Consider the following 21,413-nt stretch of genomic DNA (forward strand, 5'->3'; position numbering starts at 1 on the left):
AGTCTTATTTTCTGTCAAGCTGTTTAAAATTTCAAATACCCAAAATCTCTAGCAAAATTTTTTATCTAAGTAAAAATTTAACGCTACGAGAAAACGAATTATTATATAAAAGTTTTTCGGTCAAGTATGCAAATTGCGTTGGCGAAATTCACAATAGATACACATAAATGAAAAGTTGTGTGGACCGGTTCGACGTGTGATAAAAAAAAAGTTTTGTATCGGCTAAGTGAACGCACGCAAACAGAAATAAATTAATTATTTCAAAAATTTTCATTAATAAATTATATTTATCATGTAATTTTACTCAAGTAAAGATATGTATTTACTTCTCCAACGTTATAGTTGATGCTAAGAATGTGTCGAGTATGTATAAAGTTTTAGTATCGTTTTTTAACAAAATTATTAATAAATGTCATCTTTATTTTTCTCCACTCTTTTTCTCCAAATTCAAAATCTAATTTTTTCTCTCTACACAACTCCTTTCCTCTCCACTTTTTCCTCCCGCTGTTTTGCCCATCCCTTTTTCTGTTCCACCGCTCCCTCTCTCTGTCACTCCCTCTCTACAACATGTTCTCATTTTTTGAGGTTTCCATCTTTCTCTTCTCTTGTTCTTGCAACAATAAACGAACAATTTATTTATTTATTTATTTATTTTATTTCAGCTTCATTTATTGTCACTCCTTCTTCGACTTAGACGTACTTTGGTTTTAGATTGTTAAAAAGTAAGTTTAAATTAGAGTTTCAGTTTGAATTGTTGAATGAACTGTTTTAGTTTATGATTAGAGGTTGGTTGAAATTTTTTATGATTGCTCGTTCATTAATGGTTTCTCATAATAGTACTTTTGTTGCTTATCTTCTTCCTATAATTGTATCAACATTTCCTTCTTTCTAAGCCAAGAAGCAAGCATAATGGATAACTAAGTAAAGTCATATCATCCAGGAAAGTCATGACTAAGTTTTTCATGAAAATGCCTTGTCAAAGAATCTTTATCTGACTTGCGATTATTTTGATTATACAATTAATTAATTATATAAGTTTATCTAATTCATAAATTTATTCTCACTCAGTGGAAGAGTGTCATGTGACCACCCCAATTTTTGTTTTCCAGCTCTTATGAATCAGCCTAGCTCATGCACCAGTTTTACGTCGACTTTGTCTCACCCGAATTACTGGTTGACAAAAAATTCATATTGTTTCCATGACCTTTTCGTTTACTGTTTAGCTTATTTATGATTGATATTTTATCGTCAGTTTTCATTACTTTGTGTTTGTTTTGGAAAATGATAGTTTGACAACTCTTGGAGTTGTATACAACTCTTGATGTGATGAGTTTAAAAGTAAATATATATAATAAATGATAAATTTGTAATTAAATTATATAAAAAAATATTAAAATAATAATATTAGAAATTGTAATGTAATTGTATAAAAGATTAAAATTGTGAATGTATCTTACTCGTTTGTTTTAAGTCGATGTAAATATGATTTTTTCTTGTAGTAAAAGATGAATTCAAAATCCTTAACATCAATGAAGCATAGATGACTACTCTGATCCACTTATATCGCAAAGGATAACTCACACCACGAAGCTAAAGTCACAGCATGAAGCAACACTCACACCGTTGAATGAAGTTTGGAATTGGGCTCCGTAAGTTCCCAAAGAGAGTTCAAGGTTGTTACTCAAGTAGGGTTCAATGTAATATTTTTAGTTTATTATCTAAAATAATCAATGTTTATATTAACTGAAAGTTTTCATTGCAGTTGCAGAAAATTTCACCTGTTCATTTTGTTTACTTGGATGTACAGTATACAATGTTAAGACTACTATTGATTATCAATTTAAAATGTAAATTTACGAACTGATAATATAAACTTGTTTTTAATGTTTATGATATTACTATTTTAGGGTTTAAAAGGCCACCAACCATCTTTGCATGAGTTTATTAATTTTGAATTTTTTATAAGTAATATTCCAAACTCTTGCTAGCTTTATTATGAGGAAGTTTTGGTTAGCCATGTTTGAAGTATGAATAATTGTGCAAGAATTAGATAAATTTCCAACTAAAGTTTGTGCTATGAAAGCTTGGGTAGGCGACAGGTCCCACCAGTTTGTCCAAAAGTTTTTGTAAATCTATTAACATTCTTAACATGAAAATGGTTACAGTTTGTTAGTTAATGTGTTTTATTGTTAGAAATATTAACTTTAGTATTTTACCTTAAACCTGTAATATTTTTTACCATTATCAGATTTTCTTTGTTGTGAATCTTGTTTGATTCTACTCATCTATATCTACACTTTTTCTGAAAAGAAATTGTGAGAATGAATATGTGAAAATATAAAAAAAAAAAAGTTGAATGGTCTTTTTAAAAATTTTATAAAAATAATTATATAATAATTGCGAACAGAGAAAAATTGTCATACACTGTCAAACGATTTTCTTAAGAATGACGTCTGAAGAAGAATATTAGACGCAACTTCAAATTTTACATACGTAGGTTAAAAACATTTTTCAAAATATTTTTTTTTTTAAAAAAAACTCTCTTTCTTATATTATAGAGAAGTTAATAACATTCAATATAAAAATATAAGATATTAAAGAGATTTACACGTGTTATTTTTATATTAATTATCATTAAATAGAAACTAATTTTAAAGAAAAAAAATAATCAATTGTTATATTGATTAAATTAAATACTATTTTGAAGACTAAAAAAAATTATTATTATCTAAATTAGTTTTCATTATTGATAAACATATTTTAAATTGGTATCTAGTTAGTTACCAATGTTTTAGCTACCAACTTTAGAATCTAAATAATTGAAGCAAATTAAATAACAATTTAAAAACTATAGAAACTAATTTAGATACCAATAATTTTTTTAGTCTGTAAAATAATATCTAATTTAGTCAATATAGTAACTAATTTGATCCTAGAGGACGAGCATAGTTTCAAAGCATGAATAAGGTTGTTCTTCGAGATCAACCTATAGATCTTAGGACAAATTCTCTCAAGAAGGAGGAGATGATGGCAGAGCCCCCAACCACACACAACCACATAATAAGGAGGATGAAGACTTAGAGGTTGTTTATTGATTTATTTGCAAATATGGGTCTAATTGGGCTTTTGTTTATTTTTGTAGGCTCAATTAAAGAGGACAACTCTAGGGTGAAGGAATGTACAAACATTTCCAAGAAGATCTCCAACTCATCAAAACATAAACTAGAGTTTTGGTCAGAAGAACACAAGAAGACTGAGTTTCTGCTGACTAGTCAATATTATTTGTGGGTCAAGCTTTAGCTTAAATAAATTGTATAAGGCAGTTTCTTCCTGCACCCCAACATTTTTCTTCCTGCACCCCACACTCTTATGCAAAGACGAAATCACCCTTATTAGTTTTTAAAATTCCAAACATATCCCTAATCTAAAAAAACCCTAAAACGAAGGCAGCAGCTGATCTTCTCATTTGCGTAGCTGTCTTTCTTCCTCTTCCACAACAACGTAGCAACGACACCTCCATAACATTCTCCTTTCAATCTCACACATTTTTTCTTGGTGATTTAGAGTGCTCTTGGCAAAGGTAAGTAAATTTATTTGTTTTCGGATTTAGACATCCGTTTTTTCCATGGATTTATGTTTCCGTAAACGTTTTTTCACATTCTGGATTATGAAATCCAGTATAATTTTGGATAAGAGAATACGGTAAAATCCCAGACTTATGGCTCTGGTAAAATCCCAAATTTTTTATTTCGGGAATGTTCCGAATTTTTGGATCCGATAAGCTTCCGAATTTGTGGATTTGGTATTGTACCGAATTGATGTGTCTAGAATAATGAGTTGTTGTTTGTGTTTATGTTGGCTCAAATTAGTAAACAAAAATTGTATTGGGTCAAGGTAGAGGAGTTTTGGGGTTGGGTTAGTATGCACTCATTAATTAGTTTGTAATTTGGTTTAACTTGAATGGTGTAATTGAATATAAATGGTGAAGACTAGGGGTGGAGGTTCACAAGGTGATCGTCTACGTCCCACAGCCTCTGTTAGAAGAAGAAGAAGACATGTTAATGAAGATGAAGAACATGTTGAACATGAAGATGCAGAACATGTTGAACCTGAAGAAGCTGAACCCAAAATGGAGGTGGAGGATGAAGACGCACCTGAAGTTGAAGGTGAAGGTTATCCCGGAGGTCCACGAGATCCGGGATGGACACTGTTGACAGGTTATGAAGCCCATGTGGCCATACAATTATGGAATAGTGTGGTAAGTAAATATGTTGTAATGTGATACTTGTTCCCGGTTAATTTGATATGATTTGAGTTGATTAAATTGTATATTTTATATGATTTTGGTTAGTTAAATTAGGATCAAGGAGAGTTAAAATTGGTGTCTCATGGCCGAAAAATGAGTAAAATGTGTGCTCCTCATCCTCAGATACTACCTGCAGTGGAGTTGTTAGGTTTAGATGGACTTGTTGGGGGCAAGCTATGACACGATAGACAAAGGATTGTTATGTGCCTTTGTAGAAAGGTGGCACGAAGAGACAAATTCCTTTCATCTGCATGTAAGTGAGTTAACCATCACATTGGATGATGTGTCGAATTTGTTGCACCTCCTAATTATGGGACAATTTTATAGTACCCGAGCTTGGATGCAACTGCATCGACCAATTTGCTTGTTGATTCACTTCGTGTAGATTGGGGAGTAGCGGCTGCTGAGACTCGTCATTGTCGGGGTGGACATGTGCGTCTAAGTTGGTTGAGGGAGATGTATGAGGACGCATGTATCAGGAGAAAATGGACTCTGGCTGCACGGACATATTTGCTACACCTAGTAGGTTGCACCATCTTTACAGATAAGAGTGCTACGTCGGCTAATGTATTCTACTTGGAATTATTTGTAGATTTAAGGCACACCGGAGGATATTCGTGGGCAGCAGTTGCTTTGACCCACATGTATGAGCAGTTGGGAGATGGTTCCTATGCAAATACTAGACAGTTAGCTGTATGTCACATTATTGGCGTCGTGGATATATGAGCACTTTTCGAGTATTGGGCAGCGACAGCTTCGGGATGACTATGTTGAGGATGAGTCGCGGTGTATGAAATATGTGGTCGGGAGTAGGTTGTCCACACTTGCATCTGTTCGGATGCAATTAGATAGCCTTTGTATAGGTGTTGTTCAATGGATGCCCTTGAAGAGCATAGAGCGGTGCGTCCTTTTGAGTGAATTTCATTATTTTCAGGGTACATTCGATTGAGGGCTTGTAGGCATATGCATTTTCCTGAATGTGTACTTAGACAGTTTGGATATATACAGTGAATCCCTCGTCACCCAACCACCATTCACCATGGCGATCCCTCCACATCCGAGATCGACCATCGATGGTTAGATTTTAATGTTAACCTCGTACAGGGTTTCGTATTAGCAGCTGATGTTGGAACCTGTGTTCCTGCATTTTGGAGTGGTTTCAATTTATATCACACCCATATACCATTCAGATGGTCGAGGATAATCGACCTCCGGTGATCACCCCTGATGGACGACGTCAGGATGAGAATGATACTATCTCTGATCATCCTGCAATGGTATGAACTTATTACTTGCTTATTTAAATAGTACATGCTCAATTGCAATCAATGTAATTTGTTTATAATTGTAGGGTCTTTGTAGAAGAATAACATCCACCTTGCAGTTGATTATAGATGATGGTCATCTAACCGAAGATTCACCTGCATGGGAAGAGACATAGACAACCTTGATGCTAGCCCGATCAGCCACCAAAGACAGGTCTGTGTTTTTTTTTTTTTATCAACAAAGACATGTCTGTGTATGTCCGCAGACGATGACATGGACGATGATGATCATCATTTTAGTTGTTATGTTTTGTAATTTCGTGAAGAAAGACTTAGTTTCCAATTATTTCTGAATTTGATGAATGAACATTTTGGTTATGAAATTAAACAATTCTTCTTCCGCATTTATAATAGTCAAAATGTTAACATATTCATTTATCAATGCAATTACAACTATACATGTCGCCTAATAGAACATAATTTATGTAAACATTTGCATCCGACTAGTATAATATGAACACCAAGTTTTGGAAATTGGATAACAATGAGTAAACCATAAAATATCTGTTGGTGGAATCGGGCAACCTTCTTGCATCTGAACTTGTTAAAAATTGTAAGCAATGTCATGAATTATGTTTTACTATGATTCCTAAAATTCATTAACAATGAAGTTTAACAAACCTGAACAAAATGATTTCCATGAACATGTCCAATACAAATGATGCGGTGATGATTAAAATTTGTTGGAGGTTGGGATCTTAATGGAAAAATAGTCAATGATTGTTTAAGAGATAAACAAACAACAATCACATTATATCGATTCGTAATAACGTATCCCATATCCGGTATTGTCATCCACTTATCTGTACTTATCTGCAAACAGAAGAAAATGTAACAAGTTAATCCAACTCATACACCATTTTAGAATTAACAACATCATTCCAAATGAATAGAATTACCATGTGGTCAACTATAAATGATTTTTTTAAAAATTCAAATCGTTCAATCCTGGCAAACAAATCAATATATTCTTGACGCCATTGACAAACTTCTTTATGCAAGTTCATGCGTACAATAGCCCATGACTCATCTCCCATACCGAATAATGCACCAACCGCACGATAGCCACAATGACCGTCGGCCTTAACATTAACAATATCAACAATGTAAGGATGAATTCCCACAGGAAATTGTTGTAGCATTGGTATTGATTTGTTCGGAGGAGTCTCCGAAATAAATCCTTTGCTACATTTCAAACTAGATAAACTATCATGTTGTGAAAGAATGGCATCAACATGTTCAAAGTAAGAAGGAATTCGCTTCGTTGATCTACCAAATTTACTCTGATGCCCTTTTTGTGCATCTTTTGTTTTGACTTTCTCCCTTGGTGGACATAAAGATGTCTTATCTGGATAGGCAATGACACGTAATTTGGCTTTGATGTTAATCTTACCAGCCATGTCAACTTCATTGAACCGATTCATGATGACAACCCACTCTGTTGGATGGACAACTCTGCTGAAGTATCATCACTTGAAATATCTAAAAAGCTTAATCGTGTCCAAATGAGATGCACTGACTGCAATGGTATGCTACCCACACCAAAGGAAGCCAATTCACAAGCACAAGGAAGGCCATGAGTAGATCTAATGGTGCACCCACAACGAGATTTATCTAAACCAACATATTCAACTCGATCACTCTCTTCTGCAATATACTGCAAGGCATATTTCGATACGAAGCCAACCAATTTCTTATATCTTGTTACATTGAAGACATGACTACTACATGCAAACTCTTTTCAAATGAAGATTTAATTGCATTATGTTGCAAGATGATCATCTTATTAATGGAATCCCAACAAAAGCATAAGTCCCCCATTGACGTCTCAAGGATCCTCTTTAAACTCCAATGTGCAGCCTCAACCTTGTTACTTGTCGTGTTGCCTAACTGCATGACTTTATCCGTTCAAGTCTTAACAAACTTTTCTTTATGTGGATTAAACCAAGTACTAATTGTTGAACCAAGGTGTGTTCAAGCTTTGAAGAATCCAAACCCTTTGAAGGATGTGGAAGCCTTGGTTGTGCTTGCTGTTGTTGTGTTGTCTTAGTTAGGATCTGGGGTAGTTTGAGTATTGTAATCCACCCCTTGATTGAATCCAAAGCATAGGCATTCTCAATCTTTTTGAAAGAAAAATGTTTTTCAAACTAAGTGAAAAACAACCGATTGTTTTGTCGAAACAACCGATTGTTTATACTTAGATGTTTTTAGAAAAGATTGAAAACTGTTTTTCAAATGGTTGAACTGTTAGAACCAAAACAACCGATTGATTCGAGGAAACAACCGATTGTTTGTTTTGGTACCATAACAAAAAAACTGTTTTAACTTTGACTAAGCTTTAAATGATTTAACTGCTTACGCTCCAGTCTTTAAATGCTTTGACCAAGCCTTTAAATGCAATTAAGAGTTTGTTAAGATTTGATAACAAACAACATCTTTGAATATATTCAGAAAAACAGATTTTAGTTTTAATCAATATACAGATTTTGAGTTTTTCAAAGAGCTGAGATTGCTCAGAGTTTGTGATTGATCAAAGTGTGTGGAATAGAATTTCGGCTTGTATTGATTTCAGATTATCTTCTGTAACAAGTGTAATCCTTGTACTCTGTTGAACAAGTTTCGTTTGTGTGTTTGCTGTGATTTGATGTGTGTTCTTGAGGGGATCAAGATCAACAATCTTAGTGTTGGTGTGTTGGCCAAGAGAAGTGTGTTTCTTGATGGGATCAAGGTCACTTTCTTGGTTGTGGTGTAAGTGATCAAGGTGTGATTGCTTAGTGGAATTCCTCAGTGGTTTCTGAGAAGACTGGATGTAGCTCTGGGTTTAGAGTGAACCAGTATAAACATCTGTGTGCAATCTCTCTATCCTTAATCTCTTTAAATTCAGTTTTGATATTTGTTTGCTGGTATAAACAACTAATTGTTTTTCTGGTGCTGCTATTTTTTGCTTATTGATTTGGCAAACTGGATTTCTTATCAATTATTTCTTGAGAGAATTTCATTCTTGACTTAAAAGTTTGCGAAAACCCTCTTTAAACAATTCACCCCCCCTCTAGTTTAAAACCATCCATTCTAACAATTGGCATCAAGAGCTTGGTTCTTGAAAGTTATTCAAGTTGATCCTAAAACTGTTTTTAAAATGGCTGATAGACTACCTTTTGAGGAAGGTGCTTCAATTAACAGACCACCTCTGTTTTGTGGTTTGAACTACCAATTTTGGAAAGTAAGAATGAAAATCTTTATGGAATCAATTGACAAAGGAATTTGGGATGCAATTGAAAATGGTCCTTTTGTCCCAAAGTTTGAAAAAGATGGATCTGTCATTGAAAAGCCATGGTCTCAATGGACTGATTCAGAAAGCAAAAAGGCCAAATTCGATTGCATTGCCAAAAATATAATAACCTCTGCTTTAAATTCTGATCAAATTTTCAGGTTCTCTCAATGCAAATCATCAAAAGAAATGTGGGACACCTTGGAAGTCACTCATGAAGGGACAAATGAGGTAAAGAGAGCTAGGAAGCATACTCTAATCCAAGAGTATGAGATGTTCAGAATGCTTAAAGGTTAAACAATTGCTGAGGTGCAGAAAAGATTCACTCACATCATCAATCATCTCATGAGCCTTGACAAGACCTTTGAAAAGGAAGAGCTGAACATCAAGATCTTGAAATGTCTTGATAGAGCATGGCAACCACAGGTAACTGCTATTTCCGAATCTAAAGATCTAACATCATTAAGTATGGCTTCTTTGTTTGGTAAGCTTAGGGAACATGAGTTAGAGATGAATAGACTCAATGTTCAAGAAAGCGAAGACAAGCACATAAGGAGCATAGCCTTAAAAGCTTCCAAGCACAAAGGAAAACAAGAATCCAGTGATGATAGTGATGAGGAAAACCTTAGCTTGCTGTCAAGAAAGTTCAGCAAATTCTTGAAGAGAAACCGCAACAAGGACAACAACAAAGATAGGTATGGACACAAGAAATCCAATGATTTTAATTCCAATAACTATACTTTTTTTGGTTGTGGTGAGCAAGGTAATATAAAGGAAGATTGTCCAAACAAGAGCAAGGAGAAAAAGCCTAGCTACAAGGAAAAGAAAGGCAATACAAAGAGAGCCTACATAGCTTGGGATGAAAATGAGGTATCATCATCAAGCTCTTCATCAAGGGAAGATGAGAAAGCAAACATCTGCTTGATTGCTGAAGATGATGATGAATCTTGCAGCTCAAGTGAGGTTAGTTCATGTGCTTCTTTAAATGAACAAAATTATAGTGAATTGCTTGAAGCTTTTCAAGAAACTCATGATGAAGCTAATCGATTGGTTCTTTCAAACAACCGATTGAAAGAACTTAACAGTTGGCTGGAAAAGAGAGTGAAATCACTTGAAGATGAGATTGAAAAATCTAAAAATGATTTCAAAAATCTGGAAAATCATTTCAAAAATTCTTCTTGCAAGTGTGACACTCTCATTTGCAAAAATTGTGAAAATCTTGAAAAAAAGGTTCATTATCTTGTTGAAACTGTAGACAAGCTTTCAAAAGGGAAATCTAACTTTGAGAATGTCTTGGCATCTCAAAGCTGTGTTTTTGGAAAGGCTGGTTTAGGTTTCAATCCACACAACCAACAAGATAAGTTTTCAAAAAAAAATTCAAGAAAGCCAGTAAAACAACCTATTGTTAAATCGAAACAACCAGTTGTTACATGCTTTTATTGCATGAAAAAGGGCCATTCGGTTAGATTATGCAAAATAAGAAAATTCTCTGTTCCTAGAGGCTACATGAAATGGATTCCTAAAGGATGTGAGGTTCCAAATGAGAAAAAAAATCAATTGGACCCGCATTTGTGAAGGGACCAAATCTTGTTGCTTGAACTCATGCTTGTGCAGGAATTCTAAAGAAAAGTGAAGGACTAAGTCATGTGATCAAGTTCTTGGAAGAAAAAGACCATCATTGAAGCTGAATCAATGCTCTGCATCTGTCCAAAGGCCCTCAACAGTGAAAAGAGGCTTCTTGATCATAAAACACATGGCTCATTGAAGAAATAACATAAAGGATAAGATCTTCCTTTCTCTGTTCTTAATTTCTATTTTAAAGTTCTTTCACATGGTTAAACATCTTTATTAATATGCTTAACTTCATCTGCTTTGAACTTTTTCTGCTCATGGTTAAAATTCAAAATGAGTTTTAACTGCTACAGAAAAACAACCGATTGTTTTGAGTCTGACAGCACTGTGAAGAAATCAATTTCATTTCTATTTTGAATTTCTATCCGTTGTAGATCTTTTTAAAGAGAGAATCCTTGGTTAAAGAACCTGTGTTGAAAGCTGATCACGTTCAGAGAGAAGTTACAACAGTCATAAAGGAATATATTCCAAAATCTTGGAAATTCAAGAGTCTTAATGACTAGTCAAAGATCACATGTGAAGACCATGTGATTTTCAGCTTTTTCTGACGTTTTCTGTGCAGGGCAGGGTCAAGTCCTCTATCTCTGAAAATCTGGTACCCACTCATATCATTGAATGCTTTTGATTCTTTTACTGCTATAAAATCTGTTGCAGCTGATCTCATCCTCAAGAACAACCAATTGCAACATCTCTTGCAAAAACTGTGAAGTGAGCTTTTCTCTGTTTTCTTCTCTACCATCATGGAATCAACTCCTCCCACCTCAAAGAGAGTCAAAACCAGAGGTGTAAGGTCTGAAGGAAGGCTAGAAGGTTGGTTTTCTGGAGACAATGATCTAATTGAGAGGTATAGGTATGAAACAAGTATCAAAAAGATAAACAACCCCAAGGTTGTGTGCTTTGATTGGCTGAAAAGTCAAAAGCTGGATAATGTAAGGAGGCTGCTCAAAGATCAATCTCTCAGAAAGTTCCTGGAAATGAAAGGAAACATCTACCCAGATTTGATAAGGGTGTTCTACACAAATCTCAAGTTTAAGGGAAACAATCTAGTTTCTCATGTAAAAAGTGTAGTAGACATAGAGATAACCCATGAGGTATGGGCTGCTGTTGCTGGTCTCAAGTATTCTGGCCTTAGAATCAACAAGGGAAACCTTGGAGTAGTGGAGGATTTCAACAAAATCCAATACTACAAGAGTTGCTTGAAGAATCAACATGCTCAAGTTAGAACATGCTCGGTTGGAGGTCTAAAGCTTGATGAAAGGTTGCTAGCCCTCATTGTGACTTGGATTCTAACTCCAAGGGGAAAAAATCATTCTGTTCTTACTGGGGAGGATCTGGTGTATATCTTCTGCATCATGAAGAAGATCAAAATCAATTGGATCCACATCATCAAAGAGCACATGCAAAAGGCTATGAGGTTAAGTGACTATCACTATCCATATGTTGTTTTGGTATCTAAATTTCTACTCTATTTTGAAGTGAACCTTGAAGATGAAACATCTGAGTTGGTCAAGTCAACTCAATAGTTGAACAACGGATCACTCAACAAAATGGGTTTTACCAAAGTAGGTGGCAAATGGATTAGCAAAGATGGTGACCTTGGTGCCTCATCTAGTGCTGCTGCTGATCTTGAACAAGATGAACCTGCTGATATGAATGTTCAACATGATGATCCACCTGAAGATTATTAAGATGCTGGACCTAGTTCTGGTGCTGGAAATCAAGAAGAAAGGATGCAAACCATGTCTCCTTTTGAGAGACTCATGGTAAATAGGCTTGATAGCTTTGTGGAGAATCAAAGGAACCTCCATGATCTCTGTGTCAGCAATTTTCAGAGGATTGATAACAGGTTTGACAACATGGATGCACGTTTCATGACTCTAGATGAACAGATCGAAGTTGTACAAAACCAAATCTTTGATCTTCAATATGATGATGATGATGAATGAAGAAAAACAACCGGTTGATGTATCGAAACAACCGATTGTTTTTGGTGGTTGTATCAATTTTTTTTTGTTTTGCTGCTTTTGCTGTTTAATTCTGATGTATTCCAAACAATTATCTTGTTTTATCTCTTCTCTTTGTCTATTTGTGAAGACAAATAGGGGGAAATATATGTTGTGTTTAATTTCTTCTTTTAATTGCTTTATGCAAAACAGTTTGGATGAGTGAAACCTTATAGGTTTTTGCTCTTATATTTATTTGTTGAATACTCTGATATTTTGCTCTGAATTTCTGTATTTGTTTATATGCTAACCAAATACCAGGAGTTTTATGCTTTGCTTAAAACTGTATCTTAGAGGAACTGCTACAGATTCAATCAGGTACAACACAAGCATCAGGGATTTGTCTTCATCAAATAGGGGGAGATTGTTGAACCAAGTAGTGCTCAAGCTTTGAAGAATCCAAACCCTTTGAAGGATGTTGAAGCCTTGGCTGTGCGTGCTGTTGTTGTGCTGTCTTAGTTAGGATCTGGGGTAGTTTGAGTATTGTAATCCACCCCTTGAATGAATCCAAAGCATAGGCATTCTCAATCTTTTTGAAAGAAAAATGTTTTTTCAAACTAAGTGAAAAACAACCGATTGTTTTGTCGAAACAACCGATTGTTTATACTTAGATGTATTTAGAAAAGATTGAAAACTGTTTTTCAAATGGTTGAACTGTTAGAACCAAAACAACCGATTGATTCGAGGAAACAACCGATTGTTTGTTTTGGTACCATAACAGAAAAACTGTTTTAACTTTGACTGAGCTTTAAATGATTTAACTGCTTACGCTCCAATCTTTAAATGCTTTGACCAATCCTTTAAATGCAATTAAGAGTTTGTTAAGATTTGACAACAAACAACATCTTTGAATATATTCAGAAAAACAGATTTCAGTTTTAATCAATATACAGATTTTGAGTTTTTCAAAGAGCTGAGATTGCTTAGAGTTTGTGATTGATCAAAGTGTGTGGAATAGGATTTCGGCTTGTATTGATTTCAGATTATCTTCTGTAACAAGTGTAATCCTTGTACTCTGTTGAACAAGTTTCGTTTGTGTGTTTGCTGAGATTTGCTGTGTGTTCTTGAGGGGATCAAGATCAGCAATCTTAGTGTTGGTGTGTTGGTCAAGAGAAGTGTGTGTATTGAGGGGATCAAGGTCACTTTCTTGGTTGTGGTGTAAGTGATCAAGGTGTGATTGCTTAGTGGAATTCCTCAGTGGTTTCTGAGAAGACTGGATGTAGCTCTGGGTTTAGAGTGAACCAGTATAAACATCTGTGTGCAATCTCTCTATCCTTAATCTCTTTAAATTCAGTTTTGATATTTGTTTGCTAGTATAAACAACCGATTGTTTATGCGAAACAACCGATTGTTTTTCTGGTGCTGCTGTTTTTTGCTTATTGATTTGGAAAACTGGATTTCTTATCAATTGTTTCTTGAGAGAATTTCATTCTTGACTTAAAATTTTGCGAAAACGCTCTTTAAACAATTCACCCCCCCTCTAGTTTAAAGCCATCCATTCTAACACTAATCACATATTCAGTAACTATAGGCCATGGTGAACAAACAACATTAAATGCCTCCACACGATGTTCATAGGACTCTACATTTTCACAATCAACAATTGCTCCCCAAGATTCCATCACTTGATCTCATGCCTCTTTTGGATGAACAATCATTTTACATTTTGCCTTAACATTTTTATCTATGTGAAAACGACATAACAAATTAGAAGCTTTGGGAAACACAACATTTATTGCATTCATTAGAGCAATATCTCTATCACTAACCACAACCTTTGGGTATGAATCAAATCTAAAAAACAAACCTTTCAGCCTCTCAAGGGCCCATACAAAGTTATGATGACGTTCTGATTCGAGTAACATAAATGCAACACTGAAGGTCAATCCCGTTGAGGTTACACCAACAACTTCAAACAAGGGCATCCTATACCTATTAGTTTTATACGTACTGTTCATCATCAATACAATGTTAAAGGCATTCAATAACTTCACTGAATCAGCGTGTGTCCAAAATAAATCTTGCACAACATTCGTCCCTTCTTCAAACCTAGACCAATGGACATACATATCTCGCTCAAGTAACATGATCAATTGTTGCATTTCAGTTCTATCACCTCGTACTGATCTTGTGTACATATATCGTGCATTATAAACTTGCTTTATTGTGCTCACAGTTTTCTCATTATGCTCTTTCTTTGTTAGCAAAATATTTCTAGGTTTCACCGAACTGTCTGTCATGTCCATAAGCATTGACTTTTCACTACATGTGAACCTACCAGCATATGGATGACCAACCAATGTATTTGCCAACTCATGATTATGAGACCCACAAATTAATTTCAATATCTATCCTTCACCACTCTTTATTGGATACCCTCGTAATCTGAAAGGATAACCACATTTCCTAGTTCCACTCTCAGTAACCTGTAAATCCTTCTTATATCGTCAGTATTTACCTCCTTTATCACAACCTAATAATACAAATGTCTTCCTTCCTCGTTGGCCAGTTGAAGTATCCGATCTCAATATCACAATAACAAAACCAAAGTGAAACACAACTTTTCTAACCCACTTTAGGAGCTCATCCCAAGTACGAAATACCTACAAAAGTTATCATAACAAATTATTTACTAATTAACAAACAACTTAAACATACTTTACAAACTTAACTTTACCTCATCTGTAGTAAACGCATATGTACATTCATATATCTTCGATTTAGATAATGACTTCTCAATATCATCATCATCCCACACATCAACCCCATCATATAATTCTTGTTCAAATTCTTCACTACTGTCCATGCTTCTACAAATAAATAAAAAATGAAACAAAATCATTGCATTCCGGATCCATGAATCCATAAGTCAAAAAAATAATTCCGGATCCAACAATCCATAATGCAAGTGATGCATTTCGGATTCAGGAATCCATAACACAAAAAACAATTCTAGATCCGCCAATCAGTAATGCAATTTAGGCTTCTGGATTCAGCACTCCGGAAAACAAAAATTTATGACCTTTTACCTTCCGGAACACCCCCTAATCCAGAACACACAATTTAATCAATTTTGGATTCATGAATCCAGAATATATTACCGAATACCGATATCTAGTAACCCCGAAATCCCCATAACCACCGTGCTCCTAAAAAAAACTTAACTCTTACCTCTATAACCCAAACAACACTTCAGCAACGTTGTGTACTCCTCCACCTTGCTCTGAACAATTACAAAGACCCTCCACAGAAGTTGATACTCAAGAATAAAGATGAACAATGACAGTGGAAATGCAGAACGGTGCCCCTTTTCAAATTATAGGTCAAGGTTAATGTTGGAATATTTACAATTGTGGGGGTGCAGGAAGAAAAACATGGGGGTGGAGGAAGAAGAAGCCATTGTATAAAGTTGTTTAGGATTTCATGGGTCATGTCTTGGGCCTAGTAGTATGAAATAATTGGACCAAATATTTGGGCCAAGTAACATAGGTTTTTGGGCTTGTATTTGGGCCAATAGTAAAATATGTCTAGTTAGGGTTCAAAGTGACTAGTTAGTGTAACAACTGGTCTTCTTTGAGCCCAATGTAACCCTAAAACGTCTAGGGTATATTGGAGGACGAAAATTACCTTGGCATGGAGCACATGGACGTCCACATGGCAACCTAGGAGTGGAGAGGATTTAGCATGGAAGATGTGAGCTAAACATGGAAGGCATGATTCCACATGACACCTTTTCATTTGAGAGTTTTATTTTGAATTTTCAAAATTTGGCTCCAAACTGTTCAGCCCTCTCTCCTATAAATTGAGGTGCTTGGCTCATGAATTACTAAGATCAGATTTATGAGTAAATGTTGCCAAATTCGCAAGCTTCTACTCCCTTGTCTAGTCTCTCTAGGTTAGACACCTTTGATCTTCTCTTTCACCTTTCACCAAGTGATATGGCCCAACCATTCACTCTCCCTACCTATCCTACTCCTTCAAGGATACCATAACTCCATTGGAGCCTCCTTGTTCCACAACATCCATTTGCTTCCGCCAACCTCTTCAATTCTCTAAGAAGAACAATTCGGAAATAGAGCCAACCACCATCACAACCACTTCTAGCTAAGATCTGGTATTCTTTGGAAGGCATGCACTTCTAGCTAAGATTGAGTATTCTTTGGAATGCAACCACTCTTAGCTAAACCTGAGTATTATTTGGAACATAGTCATTTTTGCTAAGATTGCAATATTCTTTAGACTTAGTCACTCTTGGTTAAACCACTTTAATTTCAAAGGATGTGATCTAAACGATCATAGGATTTTGCTCACTAAAAGAGAGTTAACGTTCTATGAAAAATGCAATATTGGGGACACACTTCGAGATAGCCATGAATACAAACATTGTTCTTTCTCACAAATATTAGGCTAATGATTGCTTAAGATTACAAAAGCTTGTTCTCGTTCTTGTTGAAATCGTCAACCTTCACTACTACAAAATATCAAAACGACAATCCCACATTTAGGGCGTTTCTACCTTCACATGCTGTTATTGAAAACGCGATGAAATTTTTGAAATTAACTTCATTTAAGAGGGTAACTATTTGGTAGAGTCACATTCTTAAACAAAGTGCTTTGTTTTAAGAAGGCAATTTTGAGGTAAAGTCGCCCTCTTAAATGAAATTGGTAGTTAAAACCTTGGTAGTTAATTATATATCAATTTATAAATTACTTAACAATAATAGAAACTAATTTAGAAACCAAATTTTTTTTTAGTCTCTAAAATGGTCTCTAATTTGATCATTATAGCAACTAATTAGTTTTTGTATTTAAAATTAGTTTCTATTTAATGATTTTCTTGTAGTGTAAGCCCAATAATAATCGCTCTCCTTACATGTTTGACCAATGAAGATTATCCTCTGCTAGATCGATGGTGATTCATCTGTGCCATTTGGTTAGGTGTAGAAGCTTCTAAATCAACTTTATCCTAGTTCGCAAACTTCAAATAATTTTCAATCTCTCTGAAGTGATCATGGCTCCAAGCCTATTCTTTTGTAGCCTTCTCTTTCTATGTTATGGCAATGGCAAGATCATTGGGGAAGAGGTCTTTATAGACAAAGCCATGAAAAGTTGATACAAGCAGTGTTGTTTGTTACTATGAGTGTAGAGATGAGTGTAAGTATAGTACATACTGTCTTTGAAACTGCATTTCTGACATTATTTGAGTATATAGGGATGCCATTGTCTGCAGCAGTCATTGGAAAAGCATCCACCATGCAAGCGAGAATCAGCAGAATAACAATAACATTCAAATATCTTTGTCAGAAAATTCAATAGTGTAACTGTATAAAGTAAAAATATATAAGAATACGTGAGATGTAATATTCGTGAGTGCTCTGAAAAAGTTGATTCTGCAAAAGCATATGAAACTACTATGTACTGGGTAATTTTGATGTCAGAAATCTAGCAAGTGTTGCATGTGAAACTTATACAAGGCCTTGTTTAAGAATACAGATATATGAAACCTAAACAACGATGATTATGCATATATATTTCAAAGGCCTAATTCCGTTTAGTTCTCTTGCGACTAGTGCAATTTATTCCTAATTCCTATTTAAGTAAATATTTTATTCATCAAAAGTGTATAGGGTTTTTGGTTTTTATACTATCTTCCAACGGTTGGATTCCAACCACAAACCTAATATGTTTCATTTTCTTGAAAAAATGCATGTCCATCACCTAGGTTTAAGTACAAAATGTACAATACCTTTAAATTAGCAAAGGGTTACGTGTAAGTATAATTAATGCGAAGTTTATAATTATATCATTTATATATCAAATAGAAGGGAAAAAAGAGAGGGGAAAAAAGTACTAATGAGAAATAAAGGAAGAGGGCAATGAAATATGTAACCCGTGATCCATAATCAAAAGAACCCTGAACGTTGGCCGATGCCATAGGTGCTGCAAGACTGTTTCTTCCTGCACCTCCATATCTTCTTCTGGCACCTTCATACACAACATGAAAATAAAATTTTATCCTTCTTACGCCATTCCCATATAATAGCTTCCAGATTATGTAATCCGGAAACGCATTTGAAAAAAGACTTCCGGATTACATAATCCGGAAAGTAATCATGCATATGAAAAAAGACTTCTGGATTATATAATCCGGAAGCTGATTACAAATTTGAAAAATGACTTCTGGATTATGTAATCCGGAATATTACAGAGGGGTATTTTTGGAAATACGAAAATCTATGGAGGTGAGAGAAGAAGGTATGGAGGTGCAGGAAGAAGCAGCCGTGCTGCAACAAACAGAAAGACCACACGATGCAGCTCTTTTGGAAGGGTATCATTTGTTACAAACAAGACTATGTACTGGGCCAGCCCAACAGAATAGAAGAAAATGGGCCCTTCATTTAGGCCAATAGAAGCTGGTTGTTTCTTCCTGCACGCTAACAAACTTCTTCCTGCACCCCATCATTTTTTAAGAAGACTATTTAACCCTTTTAAAAATGATTTTCAGATTGTTCTTTCCGGAATATTTTTTGGAAAACATTTTATTAATTCCAAATAAAAAAAATGTGTTCCGGAAAGGATATTTCAGAATATGTTTTGTCTTCCAGATTTCCTAATTCTGGAAACATTTTTGCTAACGGAGCCTCATTCTGGAATTACCCAAAACTGTGAAAGGATATTTTCGATATTTCAAAGAATGTAGGGGTGCAGGAATAAAAATGTGGGATGCAGGAAGAAGCTTCCATAGAAGCTCTTTGCAAACCCCACAAAATTTTTAATAACTGATAAAAGAAGGATTTTGCTTTCTGCACACAATCAATTCTAATCTGCTCCCTATTACTGATGTAAAATAATAAAAGTGTCCTCTTTAGTTTTTAGATTTGTTTCCTGAACAACTTTCTGGAATTCTTAGAATGTTTTCAGATTGTCTTTTGAAATCTCTTTTCCAAACTATTATTTCGATTTTTTTTCCAAGAATCCAATTTTTATAATGTATTATTTGTATTTTAAATTTACCTTTTTAGAATTGAGATTTTTTTTTTCCACTTTCGTTCCAAAATTTCATTTTCAGGATGCAAAAGACTTTTTCAAATTTTCTTTTCTTCATTACTAAAAAATCATTAAAAATAGAAACTAATTTCACTGACAAAAGTAATTAATTATTATATTAATTAAATTACATATTATTTTATATACTAACAAATTATTAATATATAATTAATAATATCTAATTTAGTCAATATAATAATTAATTATTTTTTTTAAAATTAATTTTTATGTAATAATTAGTGTAATATTTTATTTAATAATTATTTTAAATTTTAAATTAATTTAATTAAATATTAATTTAAAATATAAAATAATTAATAACTAAAATCTTAATAATTAACGTTACATACTAATTTAGTAAATATTTTCTAATTTTTTGTTAATAACATAAATTATTTGAGATACTAATAGTTTTTATTTATAAAATAATATTAACTTAATTAATATAATAATTAATTTTTTTATTTTTAAATCAAGTAATATTTAATGATTTGATTGTAATAATATTTTAAAAATATTTAGAAAAAACTTTGACATTCAAAGTACAAACTACGAAGAAAGCATGTTATGTACCGCATAAAAAAAAACTGATTTTTTTATTGGGTATTCTTGCCGGAGAAACAACTTTAAAATCATTAATTTTAATCAAATGAAAACGATGGTAAGCATGGAGCTGAAAAATGAAAATAAAATATTGAAAAATAATCATAGATTACACTTTTTTAAAGTTCAAGGACTTAATTTTTAATAAAGCAATCTAGATTTAAATTATTATCTCAAACACATAGTTGATTTTCAATAGGGTTCGAGTTTTATGTATAAAAAAATGTGATTAAAAAACTTTAATTAATATAATCTACCGATTTTAACAGTGATTAGTTATCAATAAATATTATCCCAATAGTATGTTTACAGGTATTCTAAATGAGATCATCAGTCCCGACTTAGTAGAACATAATTAATTTCTTAACAGTGGATTATGAGAAAGCCATGAAAAAAAAGTCAAAGTCAAGCAGGAGAAGAAAACAAATGAATAAATAATATACCACAAATACAACATTTCACTCACATTTTATGTTGTTGGTTCAACATTTAAAAAGTAAGTAGATGTCAACCCATGCCAGACACGGGTTTATATTTAAAATATTCAACAACATTATTTAAAAAAAATTAAGCAACTTTTTGTTTTATTAAAATAACAAAGATAAAAAGTATGATTATAGATATGATTGTAACGACTCGAGGTAATTTAACTGAAGATTGAAGAATGGCAAGTAGAAGAGAAGGTTAGGTAGGAGGGATGGAAGATAACACAAATGTTGTGTCAATGACTATGTTGATGATATTGTAGGAGGAATTTGAAACTTTAAAGAAAAACAATGAAGAAAAGATGAGTATGTTAAGAGCCGAAAACTCGTATATGAAGTAAAAGTTAAATGAAGAAACAGTTTTAAATACAACTTCTTTAGAAATTGTTGAACCTAGGAGACTTATTCATCAAAGTACATATAATGAGACAAGTTTTAAAGCAACACAAAAAAGGCGACAAGAAACATCAAACACATTTTTTGAAACATCTATCAGAAAACATCCCTTCTCGAAAGCGATTATAGAAACATCATTGCCTGATAACTGGAAGAATCCAACCATGGAAAAGTATGATGGAAGTACAGATCCTGATGAGCATATAGCAATTTACACAACATAAATCAGCTTGTATACATGGAATGATGTCATTCTTTGTCAGGTATTCCAACAACATTAAGGGGAGCGGCGTTAAGTTGGTTTACTCGTTTGCCTCCATTATCCATAGACTATTTTGATACAGTTGT

The 21,413-nt window shown here is 33.9% G+C and overlaps 1 protein-coding gene across 1 annotated transcript; it reads right to left on the bottom strand.

Annotated features, from left to right (window-relative positions):
- Positions 1–6,243: 6,243 nt before the first annotated feature.
- On the bottom strand, positions 6,244–7,031 carry LOC137838749 (uncharacterized). Its single transcript, XM_068647976.1, has 2 exons — positions 6,531–7,031; positions 6,244–6,444 (listed from the first exon to the last, which is right to left on the bottom strand). The coding sequence occupies exons 1-2, from the start codon at positions 7,029–7,031 to the stop codon at positions 6,244–6,246; spliced, it is 702 nt and encodes a 233-aa protein (XP_068504077.1).
- Between the last annotated feature and the right edge of the window lie 14,382 nt (positions 7,032–21,413).

The sequence above is a fragment of the Phaseolus vulgaris genome, chromosome 4, assembly GCF_051622355.1.
Source record: "Phaseolus vulgaris cultivar YP4 chromosome 4, ASM5162235v1, whole genome shotgun sequence".
Lineage (NCBI taxonomy): Eukaryota > Viridiplantae > Streptophyta > Magnoliopsida > Fabales > Fabaceae > Phaseolus > Phaseolus vulgaris.

Excerpts from the sequence above, each read along its gene's own strand:
- LOC137838749 (XM_068647976.1), bottom strand. The coding sequence starts at position 7,031 with ATGGCTGGTAAGATTAACATCAAAGCCAAATTACGTGTCATTGCCTAT. Across the intron at positions 6,445-6,530 it reads CATTTATAGTTGACCACATG|ATAAGTACAGATAAGTGGAT; the intron begins GTAATTCTATTC and ends TTCTGTTTGCAG.